The following is a 24,332-nucleotide window of genomic DNA, read 5'->3' on the forward strand; positions in this document are numbered from 1 at the left end:
CCAGTGAAACTTGTATCTTATACAAGATTATTGTTTATGCTTTCCACAAAAGTACTACTAACCAACTTCAGCTTTTGAGTTAAACTAAAATTGTCTCAATTCAGACTTCTTCAAAGAATCATATAACTCTGAAAACAATTGTATGTGGAATTTCCAAAAACTAATCATGAGTTATATATTGAGATTATTATTTGTCTATAAAATTCAAAGAGTCAAATTTTCACTAATACAAACTAAAATCCTTATTGGTTATTTCATGTTTTTGGTAATATTTTTAGATTTATGCTCCAATTAAATTGCATATGCAACTGATTCTCTTCAAACAAAAACAAAATAAGTATTTAACATTAGTTTTAATTACATTTAATTAATTTTGTGAAGTGAATAATTAAATTTCATAATTTAATATGAATAATATCTAAAAATACCAAATATTAGAAAATGTACCCATGACACCCATGCTAAACGGGTTGACCCGATTCGTGCACCATTTCACTACAGTTGTATGAACCGGATAAGAATGAGAATAAACATGGAAAAGAATTTTTTATGTTATGAAAAGACAAAAACACCCCTATAAAAATAAATTGACTTTTGTCCTTTTCGGTGTATGCTCTCCCACCATACCAGGAATGTGCCCCGTTTGTGATCACTGTCCATAGGAAAAGAAGATAAGAATGAACTTAGATAATGGGCCATATTGAGATAAGATCAAACCATCAGATCGAACGGTCATGAAGAAAGCTAATTAGTAGGACCCACAAAACCAACTCTACAACAGGCTCATTCATCTGCACGTGCGCAAGGGGTCTATGGATCCAACCTATAAAAAGCCGCCACGTCAAAAGAAATAACTAAAAAAGAAAGGACGTCGTACACCGGATGATGACACCAAATCCAGCGGCCCAACACACACGCCTCCTTCCTTCAATGATTCCATCTCAGGCTCAGAAGGTTTTCAGAAATAACACAAACAACACAACAGAGGTCGGCCCGGTCCAGAGGAAGCATTCCTTACTCTTCACGCGCCGACGCGGTCTCTCTCTCTCTCTCTCTTTCTCTCTTTAAGCACACACCCCCATTTGGATTCTCTCTTCTTCCCACCAAGCATTCCCTACAATCCATACACTGCATACCCACTTTCTGTCTGTCTGTCTCTCTCTCTACATACTTTCTCTCTCTACGGCGCCACGTCATCACTGGTTACTCATCCAACCATCGCCCGCCGATCCATCTGGCTGAGCTGTAACCGACTGTAGCCAAGCCTACCCTCTTGATATCTCTCTCAAGTCTGTCTCACTCACTTTCTATCTCAATCTGTTGTTCTCTACAAGAAATATATACACAATATATAAATTTGGAGGCGGAATTGCGGAAAAGGAAAGGGAAGGACAAAGCAAATAAAAACTTTCTCTGCATCTCTATCTATTATCTCTGTATCTGTGTCTGGATGACAAAAAAATGCCTGCTTGGTGGGGAAGAAAGTCTCAGAAAAGCAGCAAGGTAGAACAACAGCAGCAACTGAAGGAACAAGAGAGCAAGCAGAATTATAGCAAAGGTTTGGAAATCAAGAACGATAAGAAGGGGAAGGAGAAATCCAAGAGTTTGGATGAGGCGGCGACCATCTTCATAGCTCGTGATTCGGCCAGGACTAGTAAGGATTTTGTGGTTGCCGCCGGTGGCTTTGGTGGGTCTTCTTTTGGTTCGGATTCAGATGGCCATGTTGGTGTAGCGGAGAGGAGGGGCCATCCTTTGCCTCGGCCGTCGGTGTCGTCTTCGCCGCCGTTTCTAGGGATTGATCATGGAGGTGGGTCTGGGTCTGGGTCGGTCTCGAGTATCAGCTCATCTGGGTCTTCCGATGATCCGGCTCCTGATCTTGGGTTATTTGGTGGTTACAGGTGGGTGTCTCGACCTTCTTCCTTTTGCTTTGCTGTCTGGATTGGAATTTGTGGTTTCAGGGGGTTGTTTGTCATGAAAAGGTTTGAAAGATTGGTTTTTGTTGAGGATGTTCATGTGGGTTTGTTGTCTGTGTCAAGAGGCGTAGGTTGTGATTCGAATTTTAGCTGATTAGTTGATTGATGGGTTATTTCTGTTGGAGAAGATGATCACTTGTTATGATAATGAAATGGTATGAAGACATAGTATTGGACTTTGTTTTCTGAAATTTTCTCAAAGTTTAGTATATATCAATTGGTTCCTGCAAAGTCATGGTTGATTAGTGTCTGTTTTCCCCCTTCTTTTCTCTGAAGATGTGGATATGGCGTTTTATTTCCTTTTTTCATGCTCTTTATCTTGCTTTCATCGTTTTTTGTTCATATTATCTGACTTTCATCTGTGTCCTGTTTTTAATCTCTTCATATTTTGTTTTTGTTTCGTTTTCGTTTTGTTCTCATTTTCCGGAAGGGAATAGGGAATTTCCTGTTTTCTTTTATCTACATGTTCCTTTTTCCTCTTCTTTTTTCTCTTTTAGATCTGTAAGCCGGTTGGGGGCTTCAGCCTCATGGATCAGAAAATTCCTTCAGAAATTTCCCTTAATTTTCTGTTTCTCTCATGTTTTCTATTAAACCAACCCGGCATTTATATGTGATATTAACACTAGTAGACTTTTCCTACCAATCAAGCTGGTCTTATTTCCTAATTTTCACTACAATACTTTTGGTATATGAATTTCAGCTGCCAAATCTTATGTTTGCTAAAGAGTTTTTTGTTCATTTCGACGGTTTCTCTTTTTGTTCAATTTGGGTTTTCTGATTATGAATTTCGTAGTTGTAAACGTTCCAATCTTAAAGAGTGATGGATCTATGTGCTTGACTTATTATCAGATAATGAAACTAGACAATGTGAACTGAAACCTTGATAGATTCCCAGTTTTAGAACTTTGCATTGAGTAATCCTTGAAACAATTGAAACAGTTTGTACATCGCAGTTCTAAGCATGAAATCTACCGCAGTTTCAGATAAAATTCTCTAATTTCGTTCTCTCTGTTAAGAAGTCAAGCACATGGATGATGGATCCATTGTTCTTAGACTGAAAACTTTAAAACTTCCACGCAAATGGTTTCATTTATGCTTCTCTAATGTTTACTAACAGAAGTGTTTTGTATGGGAATCCCAGAGCACATGGTGAAACTAAGGTCAGCCAAAGATCAAGAAGTCCAGGTCCAGGATCAAGAGCAGCCACCCCCACCACTCCTTCATCACCTTTGCATCAACGATTGTTTGGTATTAGTCTAGACTCTGCAACAGGGAGGCCAGAAGATGGGAGGAGTATATGTCATCCATTGCCACTTCCTCCAGGTTCTCCTACCAACCCTTGTGCCTCACCCACCAGAAGAAGTAGTGGAGCCTTTGAACATGCACATAGTCTTAGATCAACTTGGAAGAAAGGAAAGCTTCTAGGAAGGGGGACATTTGGGCATGTTTATCTTGGATTTAATAGGTACAGTAATTCCTCTTATTGAGCCTATTTTCACTAAAATTCCTATGTAACTATTTATTAGTTCTGAACTGGTTACATCTTTTCTTTAGCAAGAGATAAACAATCAGTAGTAGGAATGAGAAACAAAAAGAAATTTATGTTAGTACATGAAGAGAAAAAAATCATTTATTTATCTTTATTCATATTCTACATGTATTATAACAGTGAGAGTGGACAAATGTGTGCTATAAAGGAAGTCAGAGTCATTTCTGATGATCATACCTCAAAAGAATGTCTCAGGCAACTGAATCAGGTCTCTCTCTCCCTCTTGCACACACATACATATCTGATTAGTCGGAAGTATTATTCTGCACAGAAAAAAGTACCCTTAGGGCATGATTATTATATCTGAAACAGGATGTGCCCATGTAACTAAAGTACCCTTGTTTTAACTTTTTATGTGGTTCAATGCTATTACAGTAATTTAACTCGCTTTATTTGTGTGAAGCAGGAGATATCATTGCTTAGTCAGCTCTCACATCCAAACATTGTTCAGTACTATGGAAGTGAACTGGTAAGTACAATTATTCTTTTCTGACTTCAGTTGAAAAACCTCTCCGTGTTCAGAAGATTTGTGTTGCTATCATTCATATAATCTCCTACCAGCATAGAACATTCATTGATTATTTTAAAATGTTGGTAGCATGATGCATTTACCTATAACTGTAAAATCCATACTATTTTTTTTCCTTTTCGGGGAGGTGTTTAATCATCTAACCCTTGTCAGGTTTGAGGCATGTGATACGTAAATGAGACCAGAAACTCTGGATTAGAGAGCACCATGTTCTGACAATCTCTAGCTTTACCCATTCTGATTCACACCCCATGAGCATTTATGCTTCAGCATTGAACTGGATGGAAATCTTAGGTTTCATATTTCATACTTTTCTACTGTACAATAGGTCTCAATATGGACTTATATAGTACAGTTCTCACATGCACAAACCATATGATGAAGAACAGGATTAGAAGAGTGACCTGCTCACAGCTAGGACAAGTTGATTGGCCAGGCCTTTGCACATTTGAATTGTGCTTGTCATTGTTTTAACTGAAAGGTATTTACAACTGGATTTATATGAAAAGAATACATTCAAATCATATGTCAAGCCTCCTTAACCGTCTCAATGTAGGATTAACCCAATATTTATATTTAATAGGGGACCAATTTCACTCTGTATATCCTAATTAATGAGCCCTGAAAATTGGAATGATCCTGAAGAGTTAATGTATACAGGGAGAAGAAACGCTCTCAGTTTATTTGGAGTATGTATCCGGGGGCTCCATACACAAATTACTTCAGGAATATGGTCCATTCAGGGAACCTGTTATTCAGAATTACACCAGACAAATTCTTTCAGGGCTTGCCTACTTGCATGGAAGGAATCATGTACACAGGTACTTAATTATTACATTAGTTCTGTTGCTAAGGAATTCCTTTGTGTCATTAATTCTTCCACTTTCCATCTTTAGAAGCTGAAACAAAATGTTTAACCTGTCAGAGATATTAAAGGAGCCAACATACTTGTAGATCCTAATGGTGAAATCAAGCTTGCAGACTTTGGCATGGCCAAACACGTAAGTCCTTTTGTTCTTGTTTACCATATTATGTCTAGAGGTGCTAGTAGAAAACTAGAAATATATTCGTAGATAAAATGAAGATATATAATAGAGAAGTTAAATAAAGGCCTAATGCTTGAATATGTTATGCCAAATAATTATGTTCGTGTAGAATAAGGTAATCAGTTTTCTAGTTTATCCATTTACCAATGGGATGATCATTTCTGTTTCCTTCTAAGCAGATTACATCATATTCTTCAGTGCTTTCTTTTAAAGGAAGTCCTTACTGGATGGCACCTGAGGTATTTAAATTTAGAAATTCGTTTTTTTTTTTGCACCATTTTCTTCATTTTTCATGTCTATAATACTCACCAACCTTAACCTCCCTTTCCAATGTACTCTATCCAGGTTATAATGAATAGTAGTAACGGATACAGTCTTGCTGTTGATATTTGGAGCCTTGGGTGTACAATTCTTGAAATGGCAACAACAAAACCACCTTGGAGCCAATACGAAGGGGTACCGTACTGAATTTCCTTGGTTTATTTGACAACGTTAATTTCTTGTGACACCATACTTTAATACTATGTTCTTTCATTGGAACTGACAGGTGGCTGCAATATTTAAAATTGGAAACAGCAAAGATACCCCTGAAATTCCAGATCACCTTTCTAATGATGCAAAGAACTTTTTGAAGCTCTGCCTGCAGAGAGATCCATCTGCACGTCCTACTGCTGCACAGTTATTGGAGCATCCTTTTGTTCGAGACCAAGCTGCATCAAGAGTCATACATATCAATACAACTAATGATGTTTATCCTTCTTCCTACGAAGGCAATCATTCACTGGTAAGGTTTTGTAGATTGTCAAGTACTGTGTCAAAATATTGAAATTATGAGTTTTAGAATCCTCATTTTTTCAATGGATAAGAGTAGTTTATTATGAAGAAAAGCATGTAATAGGGGTACAAGAAAAAGAACATAAGAGACAAAAATAAGATAGGAGAAGAACAACATACAAAGAGGAAAAAAGCAGAGCCTCAGACAACCAAACTGAGAAGGAAATAAAGAATAAAAATGAAACAGAGCCTCAGACAACTAAACTAAAAAAGAAATTGCCTGAAGCTGTTATACATTTGTATATGATATAAAATCAAAACCTTTGAATCATTGATATCTAATTCTATCTTGAAAAGGAAGTATATTATAAAATGAACTTGCCTCCTGGAATGAAGACCGCCTTTAATTAGTGGGTACTAATTGAAGTTCGAAATTTTGATACTTAATTCAACCCTACACATAAAAGAGAAAACATGTAAAGCCAAATATACTTGTCAATTTGGACATCAATTTGATGCACCATCTCATGTAGTGGGCTTTGTTCCAAATGTTTCACCAATGTGATTTTAGATGTTGAACAATTCTTTTTGGACCATATCTCAACTTCATTGACTGTTAAATGTGTGGTCATTGACTTGTGATATTTGCCTGGAAGAATTTTCATGAAATCCACAATAACCACAGGAGTTTGATTTCCCAAATGATATTAATTTATAAGCATATGCAACATGTATAGGGTAGAAATGTTGAACTATTATAGGTTGTGCCACAATAACAATGTATCATGTCTATTATATAATTATTCAGAGATGTAATATTGTAAAGGCACAACTTTTGAGTCACCATGTAGATACATATAGATATGGTAGTGTTACATACTCCAACTTGATGATCCGGTGTATATGCGTTATATGACCATAGTCTTTACACTGGAGGAGAAAATATTCAGAAAGGAAGTTTACACAGGATGTAAGAATAGATACCACATCATGGAGGCTAGATCTCTTGTTATCAGTGTAAATGTCATGGTCCATAGAGATGCAGATCTGGCAAGAACCTTGCTTATTCGTCGACTTGGGGAGGGGGTGGGGGGGAAGCAGGGAAGTTTACTAGATTAAGCTATATTAGGAGCAACTCTCACTGTTTATACCTGTATTAGGTCACTTTTGTAACTTTTTGGGTGAGGATATGACCAATCTTATATGGTTATTACTCCTCTTGTATATATATGTAATCTTCTTTTTATTTTTATGAAGTTTCCCATTACCAATGAAAAAAGGATAGTTATTTTTTATGGAAAGAACCAATTATTTGGTTTTAAGTTTCTGCAACTTCTACCTCTAAAGTGCCACTTCAATATGTTCAGATAATAATATTAGAAAGGAAGCCTTTAGGCCGTGAATTTAAATCTCTATCTCCTCTTTCCCATGTCACTAACCAAAGGGTGAGAGCAAAATCACAATGCTGCTTAAAAATTTTTATGTTGTACACCTTTTTCCTTATCCTTTTCGTTTTTTCCCTAGATTACCTGCCTCACACTAGGGAAAGTAAACTTATCACATTTACTTTTGCTATAAAACAGTTAGAAGGGAAGCTTATACTCAATGTGAGTTGTGTTGATGGGGAGCAAGAGGGAAAGAATTCTCCAAACTTGTGCTCAGTAAAAACATTTAGCGGAGTACAGTAACCAGGTAGTGCCTTGGATATAATGCAGTTGGACAAAAGTGGGTTAGCATCTCCAGTGCAATATTGTGAATATTTTCAGTAATTCGTATTAACGAAGATAGTAGGAATTCCTTCTGGACTGCTGAGGTTATCTTTTCTATCATATCAATTTAGCTTTTCAATCATGTTAATGATAAAATATTCAATAATTCATATAATCCAAATAAACTAAGATGACATATTTTGCTTGGAAGTACCTTATAGCTATTCATTTGAGGTGTTCTCCATTTATTTTCCAAAATTCTTGTGTTGGTGAATGATGACCTCCGCCAGTCTTTGACTTGAACTCCTTACTTTTGAAGCAGCCAACCTCTGAATTCCATTTTAAGGGGATAAATACCACCTCGCTCCATGGAGATTATGCGATGAAGCCAGTGGTTACATCTTCAAGAGCTTTAAAAATCTCAAGGTATGCATTCCAATCCCATCTTAAATGTACATTTAACAGGTCCTTCGTTCTTCACTTCGTAATAATTTGACAATCATAATTTGTTGCAGGGATAGTGCAAGAGTGAACATGTCATTACCGGTTTCTCCCTGTTCAAGTCCATTACGACAACATTGCACAGCAAATAGGAGTTATTTTCTTTCCCCTCCTCATCTATCTTATCCCTTTATAGCACAGAGTAGTTATGGCATGACTGATTATTCGGCCTTGTCAACAAGACCAAATACAAATTACATTGCTGATGTTTGGTGGGATAGCCCCCAAATAAGAACCCCAACTCCTGGTGGGTCCCCAAGAGCAAGACCTTATTGAGGACACGTAAGAACCAACACAACAAAATTTTCGTGGTCATGATTAATGCCTCCTGGATCAAAAGTGCAATTTGTTGAAAAAGGATGTAATACTTATATTTCTCAAAGACTGATGGATGCATTTCCTGGGGTTGAGATTGGATGAGAATGAAAGAATCTCTTGTTTTGCTTCCCCATGTAAACAAATGAAGTTGTGAGACCATTGAGATTGTCCAAATGGATGAATTTGGAGGAGGGGATGGGTAGCAGTCCTTTTTGTATGGAAGTATGGAGCATGGCTGTTGAATTTCTTGATATTGTAAGCTCTTCTTGATCATGACCACTGTAACTGAGGGAGGCTACCACAAAATTTGTTGTGTATATAAGGAATACCATTTTGTCTTTTATGAATCGGGTCTCCTCTCTTTTCTTTTGGGGAGGCTTTTTCCATGATTTTGTAGTCAATTTTCTCAAATGATTTTAGCCATTTATCTGCAGTCATTGTTTTAGCACTTCGGTTCAATACCATAACATAGCCAACTAACATGTGAACACAGACATTTTTCTACAGGCATGTTTCTAAATGCAGTAGGATGTCTGAAGCACAAAATGATTGCAAAATTTGAGGGTATCTGAAGTTCTGAACAGGCAAACCAAAAAAGTTGGGACTTTGAAATATTGACTTGCAAATGCAATAGGTTAGTTTCTCACGTTGAGGTTGGGATGCTTTTGAAGTTGTGACTTGTGAGTTATTTTATTAAGCTTTTTAAGAGGCTTTGTTTTACTACTTTTTGTCATTTTTTCGGGACCATGGAAACGTCCGTGACATACAAAGCGGCTAGTTTGGGGTTCGTGAAAATCTTTATAGAATGGATATGCCGTGACTCGTGAATGAAAGGATTAAATTATATGCTGCTAACTTTCAAGTATGATTTATGAACACGAAAAATAAGGTCAACCCATTTAAATAAAATTGGGAAATATAGAACCTTCCCACTTCTTGTACACAGGATCAGAATTTAGAGTTCAGGAAAGTCCTAACACGCCATCAGATTAACAGTTTTTACATTTATACTTGGTAAGTGACAGAAAACAGAAGCTACAACAAAAATATAACTACTCAAATGGCTCAAGATCAATAGAAAATAGTCCTATCCTAGAGAAATATAGTTCCCTGTGAATTTCTCAAGTGGTCTCCCAGACTCCGATTGTTGTAATTCTTTCAAGGCTTTTGTGGAATACTGGTTTGCCAGTCGATTTTGATTCTCCAGTCTAAATTGTATCTTGGAGACTTGGACTGTTAAGAAGTGAATAGTTTGATATAACTTTAAAGTTTGGATTATATGTAACCCGCTGCGTTAAACAATGGATTCCAAAAGTGGGCACTTCTCAAGTTTCATAACAATACTTGGAAGATTCAAAAACTGATATACAAATCCACTGAGAATCTGTACGTGTCTAAACTATCGTGTTTTTCTTTTTTTTCTTTTGTTTCTTCTACTTTCATGATTGAAATGCCCCTAAATGAATCCTGACTCCTATGCTTTACCAGTATTTTCACTGGTTCATTAAGAAGTTGCAGGTAGATTGAGTTCATCCAAGGAGGAGACTTGATACTTTTTGGACAAGACCTGGGGAATGGGCAGTTTTCTTCCACGGAGATCGGAGTATTGAATATGAATACGATGAACATTTTCTTTTCTGCTAAGAAATATGGCGAATGTGCCAGCAGGTTTTTTTCTTCATTTTTTGAGCATCCTATTGAATTGCAAGAATAAGAAATTGTTTGAGATCATTTTGAATAGAAATATGTATTATCAAGAAATACTCTCCAGAGATGGATATAGACAGGCAGACATTCATTCTCTGCACGTTTGGCATGGTCCTTGATGCTAATGCATGGCATGGCTTTACTTTTTTCATAATTCGGCGTCCTCATTAAGAGAGTTATGATATTTCTTCTAAAATTGAAATCCCTGCCATGTAAAGATCAGTAACAACCATTGAGCAGGCCCTCCCTTAAAGGATTGCCATAAAAAAGAAAACTAAATAAATAAAAAAAAAAATCAACATTGCGACGATGTTTCTTAGACATTTGATTCAGAATTAATTTTTGGGCTTTATTAGAATCCACGTCACCGTTCAAATACAGAATTACAGAGTCGTAATCATATGAAAGAATCCATCTGATAAATCAAGATACAATACCTAGCAAGGCACTGTCAAACAATTTGGTAAGGCTTCCTTTAATGTTTTAACTGTAGACAATGAAACACGCCATCTAAAATACATGTAAATATCACTCCATATAACAGAACAGCTTGGAGGAAAAAAATGCCAAAGGCTGAGGATGCATCCAGTCATGGTTGGATTGGAATCAGGACTTGCAAAATGCATGTAGAGTTTCATCAAGGGCCTTCCTATCGTAGTCCCCTGTAAAAACACAGTTACCAAGAGGACCCTTTAGAAGGATGAGTCTTAGCAGACCATCGGCCACCTTTTTATCAACCTACATTTCCAAAAGTAACAGATTCATTAGGGGTAGGACCAAATAAATTAGATTCAGAACAAAAAAAAAGACTATTTTTCATGATCCATTACCGCCATGATAGACTTGAACATCTCCACGGTCATCATATCAGGTGGTGCAGTAGGTAGCTTTGCCTGCTGCAAAATATTGTAAACTCGCCTCACAATAGATTCATCAATCCACCCAAGGCGGTATGACATATCCACAGCCATGACCTGCAAATTCAAATGTTGTTTTATTCAGCATAAAACAAGAATTTGAAATTATTAAAGTCAAAGTAGATAGCAATGGATGTAGTACCGTGCCAGCTGCAACAGCTTCTCCATGGAGCCATTGACCATAACCAAACCCAGTTTCTATTGCCTGAAAAAGAATATGGTAAAGTTACAAAGAGAATTGCTCATGATAAAGGGCCGTGTAGTGGCAAGGGATAAAAATATTAATTGGAGATGAAACTTGAAAGAGAATTGCTCATGATAAAGGACTGTGTATGGCAAGGGAAGAAAATATTAGTTGGAGAATCATCTGCATGTATGTGTTCAAACCCAATATCATAATTAAGTACCAAACAACAATCTTAGCTCATAATGCTATACTTTTCAAGACAAGTTACAAGCCTGTGTTTCGAATAGAAGACAACCATACAGGTGAATGAAGGCAAAACAATTCTGCTTAAACATGGTAGTCTTTGAAGCATGCAGTGACAGGGATTTTCTGACGTGTGGTAGGCTTGCAAGATGAATAAGCATTCTATCTGATGGGTTCCTGTCAGTTAGCCATGTGGATAGTGCCCTTGACCCCTTGTCCACCTTCGCTAAGGGATCATCATAGGCCAGGCTAGGCTTTGCCTATGTTATTAATAGATTATATTTAATATATACAATATTTTATAATATATATAATGTCTTCCGTTACCTTGGTTCAATAATTCTTAACAAAGAACTGAGAATGTTGCCCATAAAATTAGAGCATGATGGACAAAATAGATGGGTGCATCCGGAGTCTTGTGCAATAGGCAAATACCACTTTGGCTAAAAGGAAAATTCTATAAAACAAGTGTAAGGCCAGCTATGTTTTATGGAGCAGAGTGCTGGACAGATAAATAACAGCTTGTCCAAAAAATGTGTGTTGTAAAAATATGAAAGCTTAGATGGATGAATGGTAAAACTAGAAAGGATAGAGATAGAAATGAAGTCATACAAAGAAATCTAGGAGTAGCTCCAATAGGTGATAAAATGAGAGACTAGATTGAGATGATTTGTTGACATGAACACAAGACCATCTAATGCACTTGCTAGGCAAAGTGATCTGTTACAAGTCGAAGGGGCAATAAGATCTTAGGGAAAACTGTGGAAGTAATAAGAAATGATAAGTGCCCATAATTGAATAATGGATATGGCAATGAACAGAATGGAATGGCAAAACAGGATTCATGCAGCTGACCCCATATAGTTGGGACAAGGTGATGATGATGATATAATATATCATAATATAAAATAACACACACACACACACACGTGTGTGATAAATGAGCACATACCTTCATGCCATCCCCCTCGTCAAGAATTTCATATTTTCCTGAGATTTTTTGAGAGGAAAGGCAACTGAATCCGTTCATTAAACAAAGAGGAGTACATGAGATCAAGTACATCAGAGTAAGAGCAAAGGACTCTCACAGTAGAGAATTACTACTACATAAGCAATCCCTGTGAGCAATAGATTTAGCTAAGCCATCAGCTATAGGGTTTAGCTCCCTAGGATCCAACACAGATTTACATCATAGAAATGATAATATCTCTAGCTTTGTCCAAGAAATGTTCTAAACCCCAGGGACCACTTTCAATTTCTCCAAACCATTTAATAGTGTTTTCAGAATCTCCTTTGATGGTTAGGTTCAGGAAACCCAAATCTCTGGCTATGCAGAGGCCAGTAAGAAAAGCCATGATTTCTGCTTTAGTTGAAGTTGCAACCCCAATTGATACACGAAATGCCCAACAAATGTTATCACCCTCTGAAAACACCTCCAACACCAGCTTCACTCACATTACCAGAGGCATTTCCATGAAAATTCAGAGTCATCTCCCCATTGTCACTGGTTCTTATACTACAAGAGGCAATGCCGCAATGCAGGACCTAGGATGGGAGAACAAAGATAGAAATAATCCTGTGGAGGTCATATAAAGATTCAGAGCTAGTGGCCCAAAGGAAACATTTATGAGTGATGTGAGAAAGAAGATCCCCCTGAGATCTAGCCTTGTTATAAGAAATATGGTCATTTCTCTCTTCCCATAAACTCCACATAACAGTGTCAGTGATGGATTTCCACAGAATCTTTCCTCTTCTCCTAAGGCCTCTTCCTTTCCATTGCCTCATGAAACCCAAGATGCATGTGCTCAGGAAAACCCAGCTGGTGCCAAGCATATTGAGAAAGTAGTACCATATTTTCCCAGTTTCCTGGCAGTGAAACATGAGATGGTCGGATGATTCCCCATCACTTGAACATAAATAGCAAGCGTACAGAGAAAAACAAATTCTTCCAAAATTCTTTTCAAAATTAAAACAAGCTTCCCACACAAAGAAACAGACCCTGGACGAAATGTGTGAGCATCATATTCTCTTAGGAGGAAAATGAGCATTGGCCTGCTCTATTGCAAACAGAGCCTTGAAATAAGACTTAATTGAGAACTTGCCTGCAGGGTGTAGAGTCCAAATATGGGTGTCAGGTGCACAGGAAGAGATGTAAATCTCCCTAGTTGTTTTGAAAAGCAGCAGAAGAAAAGCAAAAAGATATAATGGCATCATGGTTCAGGGTAAGGCTAAAAAATCAAGGAAAGAAATTAGACAAAGTGGAGCCACCCACCGAAGGTTAATCCAAAATTCAATCATATTCCAATCCCCACTTTTGTATCTAATGAAGGAAATGAAACTATTGTAAGTGAAATTTATACCTTTCCAAGGGTTGGTGTCTTTGACCTGGTTCAAGTGTAGTTGTCTATCCTAGCCATTGGCATGCTTCCCATATTTTTGGTGATGACAGAAGATCAGAGGGCATTTGATTCTAGAGGAAACCTCCACAAAGATTTGCCAGAAAGAGCTGTATTCCTTTCTTTTATATGACCAATACCCAGTCCACCGACTTCTTTATGTTTGCATACTCCAACTCACAAGATGGTTTCTCTTCTTCCATCACCATCCCACAAAAAGCTCTGCCGAAGCTCTTTGAGCTGGGTAGAGAACTTGAAGGGGATGCAAAAAGTATAAAGATAATAGGTAGGCAAATTGGCCAAGTAAGCCTTAACGAGTGTAAGCCTCCCCCCTTTGGAGAGGTAGTCCTTTTTCCATGTAGCCAATTTGTTCTTACATTTCTCCAACAGCGGATCTCAGAAACCTTCTGCTTCTGGAAAAGTTAATACGAAGCCTTAATACCAACTCAAAACAATGGATAGCCCCTTTTGAATTAGATATGTTCTCATTAGCCCCCAGAAACACTAAAATGTCATCTACAAATTGAAGATGAGAGATATGAACATCTTTGCCAACGTCCAAACTAATTCACTGGCCCCAGAGATTTATCCTTCTCTATAAGTTGACTAAAGATTTCAGCAACAAGAATGAACAGAGAAGGGGAAAGAGAGATTTATCCTTCTCTATAAGTTGATTAAAGATTTCAGCAACAAGAATGAACAGCAAAGGGGAAAGAGAGATTTATCCTTCTCTATAAGTTGACTAAAGATTTCACCATGAGAAGTTTATTCACCCAATTATCCATCACATCCACCTTCTACCATAACTTATCAGTCTCATAAACTTCAGAAGGCAATCCCAATCAACTTTATTTTATGTCTTTTCAAGGTCAAATTTCACAATCACACCTAACCTGCCTTCATTTCCTGAAATTTACAGCCCTTGATTCTTTTTCCTCTTCTTCAACAGTCAAAAAAAAGGTTGACTTTCCTGGTACCAAGGTTCAAAATATCGATTATCGATATAATATGCCCAATATGGAGCATATCATATCAATACTTTGAACCAGGCATTGGAGCATATCATACCGATACTTTGAACCATGCCTGACACATGAGCAGGTACAAGTAAGTTAAAAGTTGCAAATGTAAAGAAACTAAAGCATGGGACCATTTTGCCGTCACTTTGAAAAATAAATGTATAAATAGGACATTGATCCTTTTTCTCTAAACAGAACCAGAATAATATATATATATATATATATATATATATATATATATATATATATATATACGTATCCAGATTTTTCCACCATGACGCACATATTGTGTCATTGCTCGCCACCCTGCTTCTATTTGTCTAGATGTGATCCAAGCGGGTTCAAGTGCCAAGCGTATCCGTATCAAAATTGTCTGATACGAACGAAAAAACATGAAAATGCTTGGATACGCTAAGAAAATGCACACAAATTCCATAAATATATTAATAGCATTAAGTTTAATGTTAAAACAACTATAAATAATATATAAATATATAGGAATTGTATATTTAAATGATATACATATACACATATGAAGAAATATATTATAATTAATATAACAGGACATGTAGATATTATACAATTTTATTAATAATGCTTCAATCAAGAGTCCAAGGCAAATATTATATAGATTTTTACAAATTAATACATGCAAAAAGCCAATATTATTTTATTATTTATTAAAGTGTAAGGCATAAAGCATATGCAACTATTATATCTGAATTATTATATCGTTTTTTCTATTTTTATTTTTTAACATTAACAAAAAGTTCAACTAAAAAACTTAATTCTTACATGTTTGATAAATAATATTTATATTTTTTAAACAATAAATGTGTTATTATAAAATGTAAATAAAAATATCAATTAATAATTTATAAAATTATATAATCTTAACTTAAAATATATCAAATCTATTAAAATTTTGAAAACGCATATCATATGAAAATTCATAAATTTCAATTACTAAAATAATTATTCCATTATTAATATTTTATTTTTATAAAATTTCGAAGTTAAAAATTATTTTTTATATAAAATGTAGATTAATGGATTTGATAGATTAAATTTATATTATATTTTCAAATACTTTGTAAACAATACTTTGTTATTTAATGCAAATTAAAATACTAATTAATAATTTATAAAAACTTAAGATATATACTATATGCAAATTTATAAAATTTAAGTATTAAAATAATTATTCTATTATAAATATTTTATTTGTATAAAATTTTTTAAATTAAAATTCACTTTTGATAATATATATGTGGATTTTATAAATTATTTATTCCATTGATTTATAAAATGCTAATTTTGAATATTATTCATTTTAATTTATAGTTGAAGTTTTTGAAATAAATTATGTTGTTTTTTATTTGCATATAAACATTAAGTTTAATAAAGGTTATTTTATTACACATATTAACATGAAATAACAAATGGCTATGTGGTTAACGCACATGCACGCTTGGGCAATGGGCATTCACCAACTTGGGTTCGAGTCACACGTATCCTGTATCGGTGCAATCCAATACCGATATGATACGCCCAATATCGGGCGTATCATATCAATATTTTAATCCTTATATTTATATATATATATATATATATATATATGAGAGAGAGAGAGAGAGAGAGAGAGAGAGAGAGAGAGAATCATAGGGGAGAGAATACCCTTGTTCACTCTCACATATCAGTGTTGGCAACTCTATTTGAGAGAAGATTATGGCCTTCTGCTAGTATCCTTGATTGATTGGTTGGACAAAAGATAAGTCTACAAGCTCTGGAGATTGAGATATAACATTAAAAAGATGTTGGATTCCATAGTGAACATCTTGTTTAGATGAATCCTGAGATAAGATAACTCAGTGGCTAATAACCTCTCCAAGAGAGAGGTGGGGAAGGGCAACTTGTGGGGGGTGGGGGGTGCACTGTTCTAGTGAGATTAGGATAGGCTTCTTGTGGATTCTTGGGTTGCATGTCATTTCAGGTTGCATCTAAGGTTATTCAGCTCTACCCAGCATTTATACTAGGAAACTTAGTTAACTTGATGAGCACTGCTAACTGTGAGGATAGACCTCTAATTAGTTGTCTAGTTGCAAAAATAATAGGAAAATAAAAACCTTTTCTACTGCTTCAGCATAATGTACAACCTAACATTCTACCAAAGAAATTAGTAAGAACTGTCAAATCTACATTTTGGTTTGCAAATAAAACAAAATGAAGAACAGTAAATAAATAGAGATAACAATAGATTCTAAAGGTAAAATGGAATAAACAGTAAATAAAAATAACTCAGCACTTGTTTATAGTAAATAACAATAATTCAACACTTACATGACCAAACGTGTGACCTAAGTTAAGTGTTGCTCTTAATCCACTTTCCTTCTCATCTAAGGCTACAACCTGAGACTTGTTTTCACATGAGCGCTTGATAGCATAAACCAGTGCACTTGGATCCCTGCCAGCAATCAACAATTTTGTATATGGGAATATCTTAGGAAGGAAAACCATAAAATTGGCCTATCATAACCTGAAGAAACAAAGTCAATTATAATATTCTCTAGGAACTTGTGAAATAATTCCATCAAAAGACAGCTTAGTTATTTTGAGAGACAACACAGACATATTCCTACATGACAATTGGAGATCCTGTAAGTGGATAAATATTGAAAGATAATGCAATATCTGTTTTATTATACCTTGCTAATAGTGCCTGCATGTTCTTCTCTTGCCACTCAAAAAACTCTGCATCCCTAATAAGCCCATATTTTACAACTTCTGCAAATCCTGAAGCTAATTCCCTATCAGGCAATGTGTTTAAGGTATCTGTATCTATAAGGACGCACTGGGGCTGGTAAAAAGCACCAATCAAGTTTTTCCCCAGTGGGTGGTTTATTCCCGTTTTGCCTCCAACAGAAGAGTCTACCTGGAGAGAGGAAGTCATTTGAAACATTAAAGACATACATGGTTGGCTTTGAGGGAGAAGAAGATATAGACCTGCAACAGACCTGTGCCATTACAGTAGTTGGAATCTGAATGAAATTTACACCACGAAGAAAGGAAGCAGCAGCAAATCCACACATGTCACCAATAACACCCCCTCCTAGGGCAACAAATGTAGAGCGCCGGTCAAAGCGGGATTCAATAGCCTTGTCAAAAATCTTCATGAGAGTATCCTATTGACAAAAACAATCACAAACGTCAACTGCAAACACCATATATTAAAAGAAAAATGGAAACTGCAATCCTTGAGTACTTACCATGTCCTTATACTTTTCACCATCTGGTAAGATTACACTCTCGACCAAAACATTTGAGCTTCCATATGTTAAGGCATTAATAACCTTATCAAGGTATAATGGTGCAATTGTGGTGTTGGTGACTACAAGAACTCTTTTCCCGTGAACATGCCTGATAAAATAACAAGAGTAATGAAAAATGCATAAATAATATACTAAATAAAAAAGCCTTCAACAATATAATACGCATTCATTTAAATTACAGAAGTTCATCCGGAACCACAAACCATATACCATAAAAGCAACTCCGTACCAATATAGTCCTCGTTCTTCTATATTATGAACCAAAATCAGTATTAACAAAATTTCACACCATGAATAACAATTTCTAGTTATGGTGTTAACTACTCTGCAACCTAATAATAGAAGGAAGGAAAATATACAGCTTTAAACTCCAAGCTTATTAAAAAGAAGAAAACATCCATGATTCATACACTTGTTACAAACAATATACTGGAGATCAATTGAATGCTGAAATGAAAGATTGAACAGAAAATATCAAATTTTCACATGAACCCAACTCCAATGAACAAAGATACAAAGCGATAAAATCAATTACCGCTGAAGAAGATCGGGTTCTTCAAGCAGTCCCGAACCAATATATATGGGATAGCTGCGGTCCCCCAAATCAACATCAACAATCGTCGAGAGTCTAGAGCTCGCCTTACGCTGCGACTGATCCATGACCGGAGCTGAACTGGCCTCAATCTTCGTTGGAATTCGACCGGACTTCAAAACAGGCGCACAGGTTCTACTCAGTCCCGACAAACCGGACAAAAGGAAGGCCGAGCGGGACGAGACAAGAACAAGATCGCGGTTCCGGCATCGAAGAAACAAATCACACGCTCCGGTCCGAGTGGAAGAGGAATCCGTAGAAGCCTTGAGAGAGAAGTGAAGAGATGGAGGGGTGACAGAAGCAGCCATGAATTAGCACCAGGGATGGGTAGAGAGAGGAAGATTGGCTTGAGGAGACTCTCTCTGGTAATCTGGTTCTGGTTTGTTGCCGCCTACGGCCTATCATTGTTTGCTCTAAAGGCAGAAAGGACAAAGAAGGAGCTTTGAGTGGGTAGGTGAGACTTGAGAGCTGAGACTAGACTGGATTGATTAAAGAATCGTGTGAAATTAAATGGCACGTGCGTAAAACTCACCAAACCCTGACATGGAGTTTGAGAGAGGAGACCAGAATAGGCTTATCCTGGAACCGCTTCCGTCTGAGCAGAATTAAACTTTAGAGTTTGGTGTACGGGGATAATGGGCCGGGCTTTCTAATTACGATAAGGGCTATAGCTTAGCTTCGGGCTCGGGTTGGGTTGGGTTGGGTTGATTCTGGGCCAACATCATTTATATATAAAATATTATATATTTATATATTAAATAACATAATATGTATATAAATTTATTTTATATATTATATAATATAAATTTTACTTATAATATTTATATATAAAATATATAATATAATGTAAAATAATATGCATATATTATATCTAAAATTGTAAATTTGAATATGCGAATCGGACCTGGGCCTGGGCTGGGCTTAAAATATTAAACCCAAACCCAGCCCTAAAATTTATGGGCCTGATGTGGGCCCGAGCCCAGGCCGGACCTGAATACAAAATCCAGGCTCAAGCCCGGAATTTCTGGGGTCATGCTGAAATGATCACCCCTAGTTTGATGTATAAAATAGGGGTTTTTGATATTTTAAATACTTATATAGTAGAATTCAAAAATCTGCATTAAAATAGGGGTTTAAATTTCTGTTTTTAGCTTTCTAATAAGCCTACCTTGATTTAGTTCATCATTTTAATTCAGAAATGTGCAGCATGGCTCTGTTTAGTAGACTCCCATGATCATATCTATCGCATTCACCTATTTATCATTTACAATAGTTGCATTTATTAACTCTCTCCTGTTCATCAAATCCTGTACACCTCTACTCATAACACATTACCCCCGTGAATTGGGAACAACATAAACAGGGTTCCGATGGACAGGAGATCGGAATCAACCGTCCTTTCGTTTTAGTGAAAAAATCTCGTAACAAATCATCTCCCATCTCACACATCTAAGTTCGTTCTTACGTTCAATCTTTATCATTTCATCCACATACCTAGAAATTATTCATTCAGCATATCATTTAGCATTTGCGATTTTTCAGACTCTTCAATTAGTTGTAAAATTATGGTCAAATACGGTCAAATTTCAATCTCATTAACGGTTTCCATTAGCCATAAGATTAAAAATACTGACAAAATGTCATTTTAGTTAGTTAGAATTGAAAATTAGGGCTTTGATCAAATTTTGACTATAAAGAAATGGAAAATAGAAAAAACAAATGCAAAAATCATGGTTACAGGTGACCAGACGGAAACATTGATGGATGCAATATCAATGGCCGAACTATTTCCAGTACAGCTCAGAGATCCGGCCTACCTACATACATAAACAAATTCTATTATAATCCTGTGAGAACAAAAGTCCACTAGATATACCTTCCCTAGAAATTCCTTGTAGTGGAACAAATTTTATCAATAATGAACTTGATTGACACCTTGGCTAGCATAGGGAGACTCCTCTCCAAATTCCCCACCAATAGCCACAAAAGCAAATAGAAAGTTTTTTCTAAAGGCCTTTTCCTATTAGTTGTTGGAACTTGGAAATATGAACCATTGGAAATATATATATATATATATATATATTAAAAGATTAAAAGGAAAGGTGTGGTAAAAGAATTCATTTCAAAATAAAATGACCTAGTAAATATTAATGGAAGAAACTCTCAATTTTAGTAGAATAAGACATAGAGCACCAAAGGACATGAAAAACACAAATGCTGAAAGCATAAGAAGGGGTGAAGCTCTGAGGAAGAAGAAAAAGAAAAAAATATATATTTATATATACCTATTGAACTGAGAACGAAGGGCTCCTCCTTTGCTAGCAGTGGCTTACTGCTGGGAGGGAGATAAAAATCAACCACATTTGATGCATATTATAAGTGTTAAGAGTAAGAAAATGGTAAAACTAAAAAGGTAATAAGAGGGACATGATTGAATCTGCATTAATTAGGAGGCAATTAATCTATGGATATGTTCATTATATTTAAAAATATAACGGAAGATTTGACGAAATTCATGGAGTGGGTTTCACCAAGAGAAGATTTTGTGGAGAAATTGATCCTATTTTCGGCACCCACTAGTCCACTTAGAGGTGTAAAGTGAGCTGTGCTGGGCTGGCATGGCACAACATGCCAGCCCAGCATTATTAAAAATTAAATAAATTAGTATAATAAAATTAAAAAAATTGACAAAAAACTTAAAATTTTAATTTTATATGAATTTTGTGTATAAAATTGCCTATATATGTAGAAATTAAATAAATTAGTATAATAAAATTAAAAAATATTTATTTTATTAATATATTATATACTATATACTATTATAAAAAATATATATATTTTTATATAAATATATATGGGTCGTGCCGTGGGCAGCATGCCATGCCGAGCCGGGCCTGGCATAGCCCGTGAGCCTTCGTGCTGTGCCGGTCCAAAATCGTGCCAAGCCGTGCTGGGCCACCTAAATCCACTTCCACTACAATAAAGGCAGTAAAAGATGAAAATAACCTCAATATTAGTTAATAAACCATACTTAAAAAAATGGTGCTTATGTGATTAAATGAGAGTTTTGATATCAAAATGTAGAGGCTCATTTAGTCATTCAACTGAAACAGCACACATGTGTGAAGAGTGAGAAACGTGCGAGACTTGTGGTGACAGACGTTTTAACTCTCACACATTCCTCTTTATATTATAGATATTGATTATTGTGGTGTTTGAATGCCGTGCAAATTACACCGTTTAAGTGCATACATGTGAATAAGATATGACCCATTTTTATCAAAGCACAAGGGTTGCCCATACCCTATAACAAAACACGATCCCTATTATATTGTAATTTCGAACCGGTTCAATTGGTATATAATATTTTTGATCCAGTTTAGTTTTCCTTTTGTTAGTAAAATTATCCGGTTTAGTTATTTAAGCTAGTTTAGTATTTTATCTATTTTGGCCCATTCAAAACCAGTTTAGTAATTTTCACAATTTTAATACTTACATTAATGAAGGTAAAAATAAAAAATCTCCCCCTAGGTTTTGATAATCATAAAAATTTCCCCACTTAAACAAAAACTCAATGTAGTTTTGAAAAAACTGCAGTTAGGTCCCTTCCATCATTGTTCCAATATTAGAGACTCAAAAGTTACAAAATTGTCTTTACTATTCATTAGGGTATCTTCCAATATAATTCAAAATGCTAGATTTGTCGTTTCAGATTTGCTTTACTCTTTTAATCTAATTTGGACATTTTTTTTAGTTAAATAAAAATTAAATGTTCTTTCAGCAGTATTTTAGTATCTTCATCTGAAATGATAGATTTAAGAGTAAAATGAATATTTAAAAAGAATAATACATTAAGCCAACAGGTGGCTCAATGGGTAGGTTCTCTGACGACTCATGGGAGTAGAGACCTGGGGACAGAGGAAGATTTTGTTAAAGTGAGATCTTAGGGAGGTTTTTATACTTTAGCCGGTTAAAGTGATTAGTAAATTACATTAAAACTAACGTTAAGATATCCACATTTATTTGCTTTTCAAGCCAAGATACCCACGGTTATGGTTTCTCTCTAACTGTTCCATTTTTTTAGGAAATAGAACCTCCCGTTTTTTAAGAAATAAGATGGGTTTTCTGGGTGGTTTTTCAATACAAGGAAGAACCCATTTTTGATAAATGTGAACTTATCCAATATAGTGTCTCTGTTCATGGGCCATCCTTGTCCGTTCATGGTTGGGTTAGGTCCATGGGTTTGGGTTTAAGCTCTCAGTTTTATTGTTGAATAAAAAAAAAATCTTTTTGCCCAACTTCTTGGTTGGGCTTCGGGTTTTATATTAGATTTGGGCTTAGACTCAAGATCTGGCCCAATGGTCAGGCCGGATTCGGGCTCAGGCCTAAACATGTTTTATTAATATAGAAACAAAGCCCAACCTGAACCCAACCTGTGAACAGGTCTCATACTGGCTACCAACTTAAAATAAAGTATAGTTAGTACAATCAAAACCAAAACCACTTAGCAAAGCGTGTTATTAGCACAAGGGGTGAGCACATGTGACTTTGTAAATGGATTGGAAACCTTGATTGATTATCGGTCCCACTCAAGAGATTAACAAGGCCATAATCATGTAGTGGGTTATGATCAATTAGATTAATGAGAACCATATAATTGGAATCTGAATCCGCAGTGCATAACAAATGACCGGCCCATATCACAGTTATGGCTTGCAAGCTACAGGATGCTCTCTCACAAGTGAGAACAACAACAACAAAAGCACGAAGGAAGATAGGATTGCATTGGTAGATGGTCAATGCATGTGCATTTCTTAAAAGCAACGATTTATCTCCTAAGTAGAAGTAGTGTTAAGATTAAAGAGTTGTGGTCATGGTTTTAAAAGAAGGCTGAGGCGAGGCGGCCAAATTTCGCCTGGCTTTGGTAGCCTCAGTCTCAGCTCAAGGGGCGTAAGCCTCAGTTTTAGTGAGGTGTAGCCCTTTGGCTTTTCACTTCAATTTACATGAGGCAGATTTCAAGATGGGTAATTTTGGTAATTTTGGTAGCCTCAGATTTCACTTCAATTTACATGAGGTGTAGGCCTTTGGTAGCCTCAGTCTCAGCTCAAGGGGTGGGAAAACTTGAATTCATGATGGGTAATTTTGGAAAATTAAAGAAAAAGTGAAAATCCCAAAAAATGTGGGTTTTTATCGACCAAAACTGCTATTCCCCCTTTTTTATTCGACCCAACTCCAGATTTCAAGAAGACTTATCAGTTCTCACAGTCTGAACTCAAGATTCAAGATTAAGAATATTGGAGTGAGGAAGACAAATCGAATCGTGCATTCGGAGGTACAAGTCCTCCTCAAGGCCTATGCCTGCATCCAACCGCCTTGCCTCCACCTTTACCCTTTTTAAAACTTGGTTGTGATAGGTGATACCACTACTGATGTTTCTTTCTTTTTTGCTCCCACTCTAATCTTCGTATTTTATTTCCTTTTAAAATTTTATGGGTAGGCAGTTGATAAAATTGAAAGTATAATTAATATATGATTGTAATCAA

At 35.9% G+C, this 24,332-nt stretch overlaps 2 protein-coding genes across 3 annotated transcripts; one reads left to right on the plus strand and one right to left on the minus strand.

Moving 5' to 3' along the window:
* Window positions 1-1,090: 1,090 nt before the first annotated feature.
* LOC148851759 (mitogen-activated protein kinase kinase kinase 3-like) lies at window positions 1,091-8,785 on the plus strand. Of its 2 annotated transcripts, none has more exons than XM_088942804.1 (11): window positions 1,091-1,898; window positions 3,115-3,438; window positions 3,643-3,730; window positions 3,929-3,991; window positions 4,712-4,872; window positions 4,977-5,052; window positions 5,277-5,336; window positions 5,443-5,553; window positions 5,645-5,881; window positions 7,903-8,006; window positions 8,096-8,785. In XM_088942804.1, exons 1-11 carry the CDS (start codon window positions 1,462-1,464, stop codon window positions 8,355-8,357), a joined length of 1,923 nt encoding a protein of 640 aa, XP_088798930.1. In that variant the 5' UTR covers window positions 1,091-1,461; the 3' UTR covers window positions 8,358-8,785. The 2 variants fall into 2 exon arrangements, with proteins under 2 accessions (XP_088798930.1, XP_088798929.1); XM_088942803.1 differs by having other exon boundaries at window positions 1,102-1,898; window positions 7,900-8,006.
* A 1,644-nt stretch (window positions 8,786-10,429) lies between these two features.
* Window positions 10,430-19,370, minus strand: LOC148851760 (3-dehydroquinate synthase, chloroplastic-like). The gene is made up of 8 exons (XM_088942805.1): window positions 18,733-19,370; window positions 18,135-18,285; window positions 17,883-18,050; window positions 17,574-17,800; window positions 17,209-17,332; window positions 11,166-11,228; window positions 10,937-11,080; window positions 10,430-10,844 (listed from the first exon to the last, which is right to left on the minus strand). The coding sequence occupies exons 1-8, from the start codon at window positions 19,095-19,097 to the stop codon at window positions 10,713-10,715; spliced, it is 1,374 nt and encodes a 457-aa protein (XP_088798931.1). The 5' UTR covers window positions 19,098-19,370; the 3' UTR covers window positions 10,430-10,712.
* Window positions 19,371-24,332: the final 4,962 nt, after the last annotated feature.

This window comes from Nelumbo lutea, chromosome 5 (genome assembly GCF_056320005.1).
Source record: "Nelumbo lutea isolate HS-2025 chromosome 5, American lotus-T2T, whole genome shotgun sequence".
In the NCBI taxonomy this organism is placed as follows: domain Eukaryota; kingdom Viridiplantae; phylum Streptophyta; class Magnoliopsida; order Proteales; family Nelumbonaceae; genus Nelumbo; species Nelumbo lutea.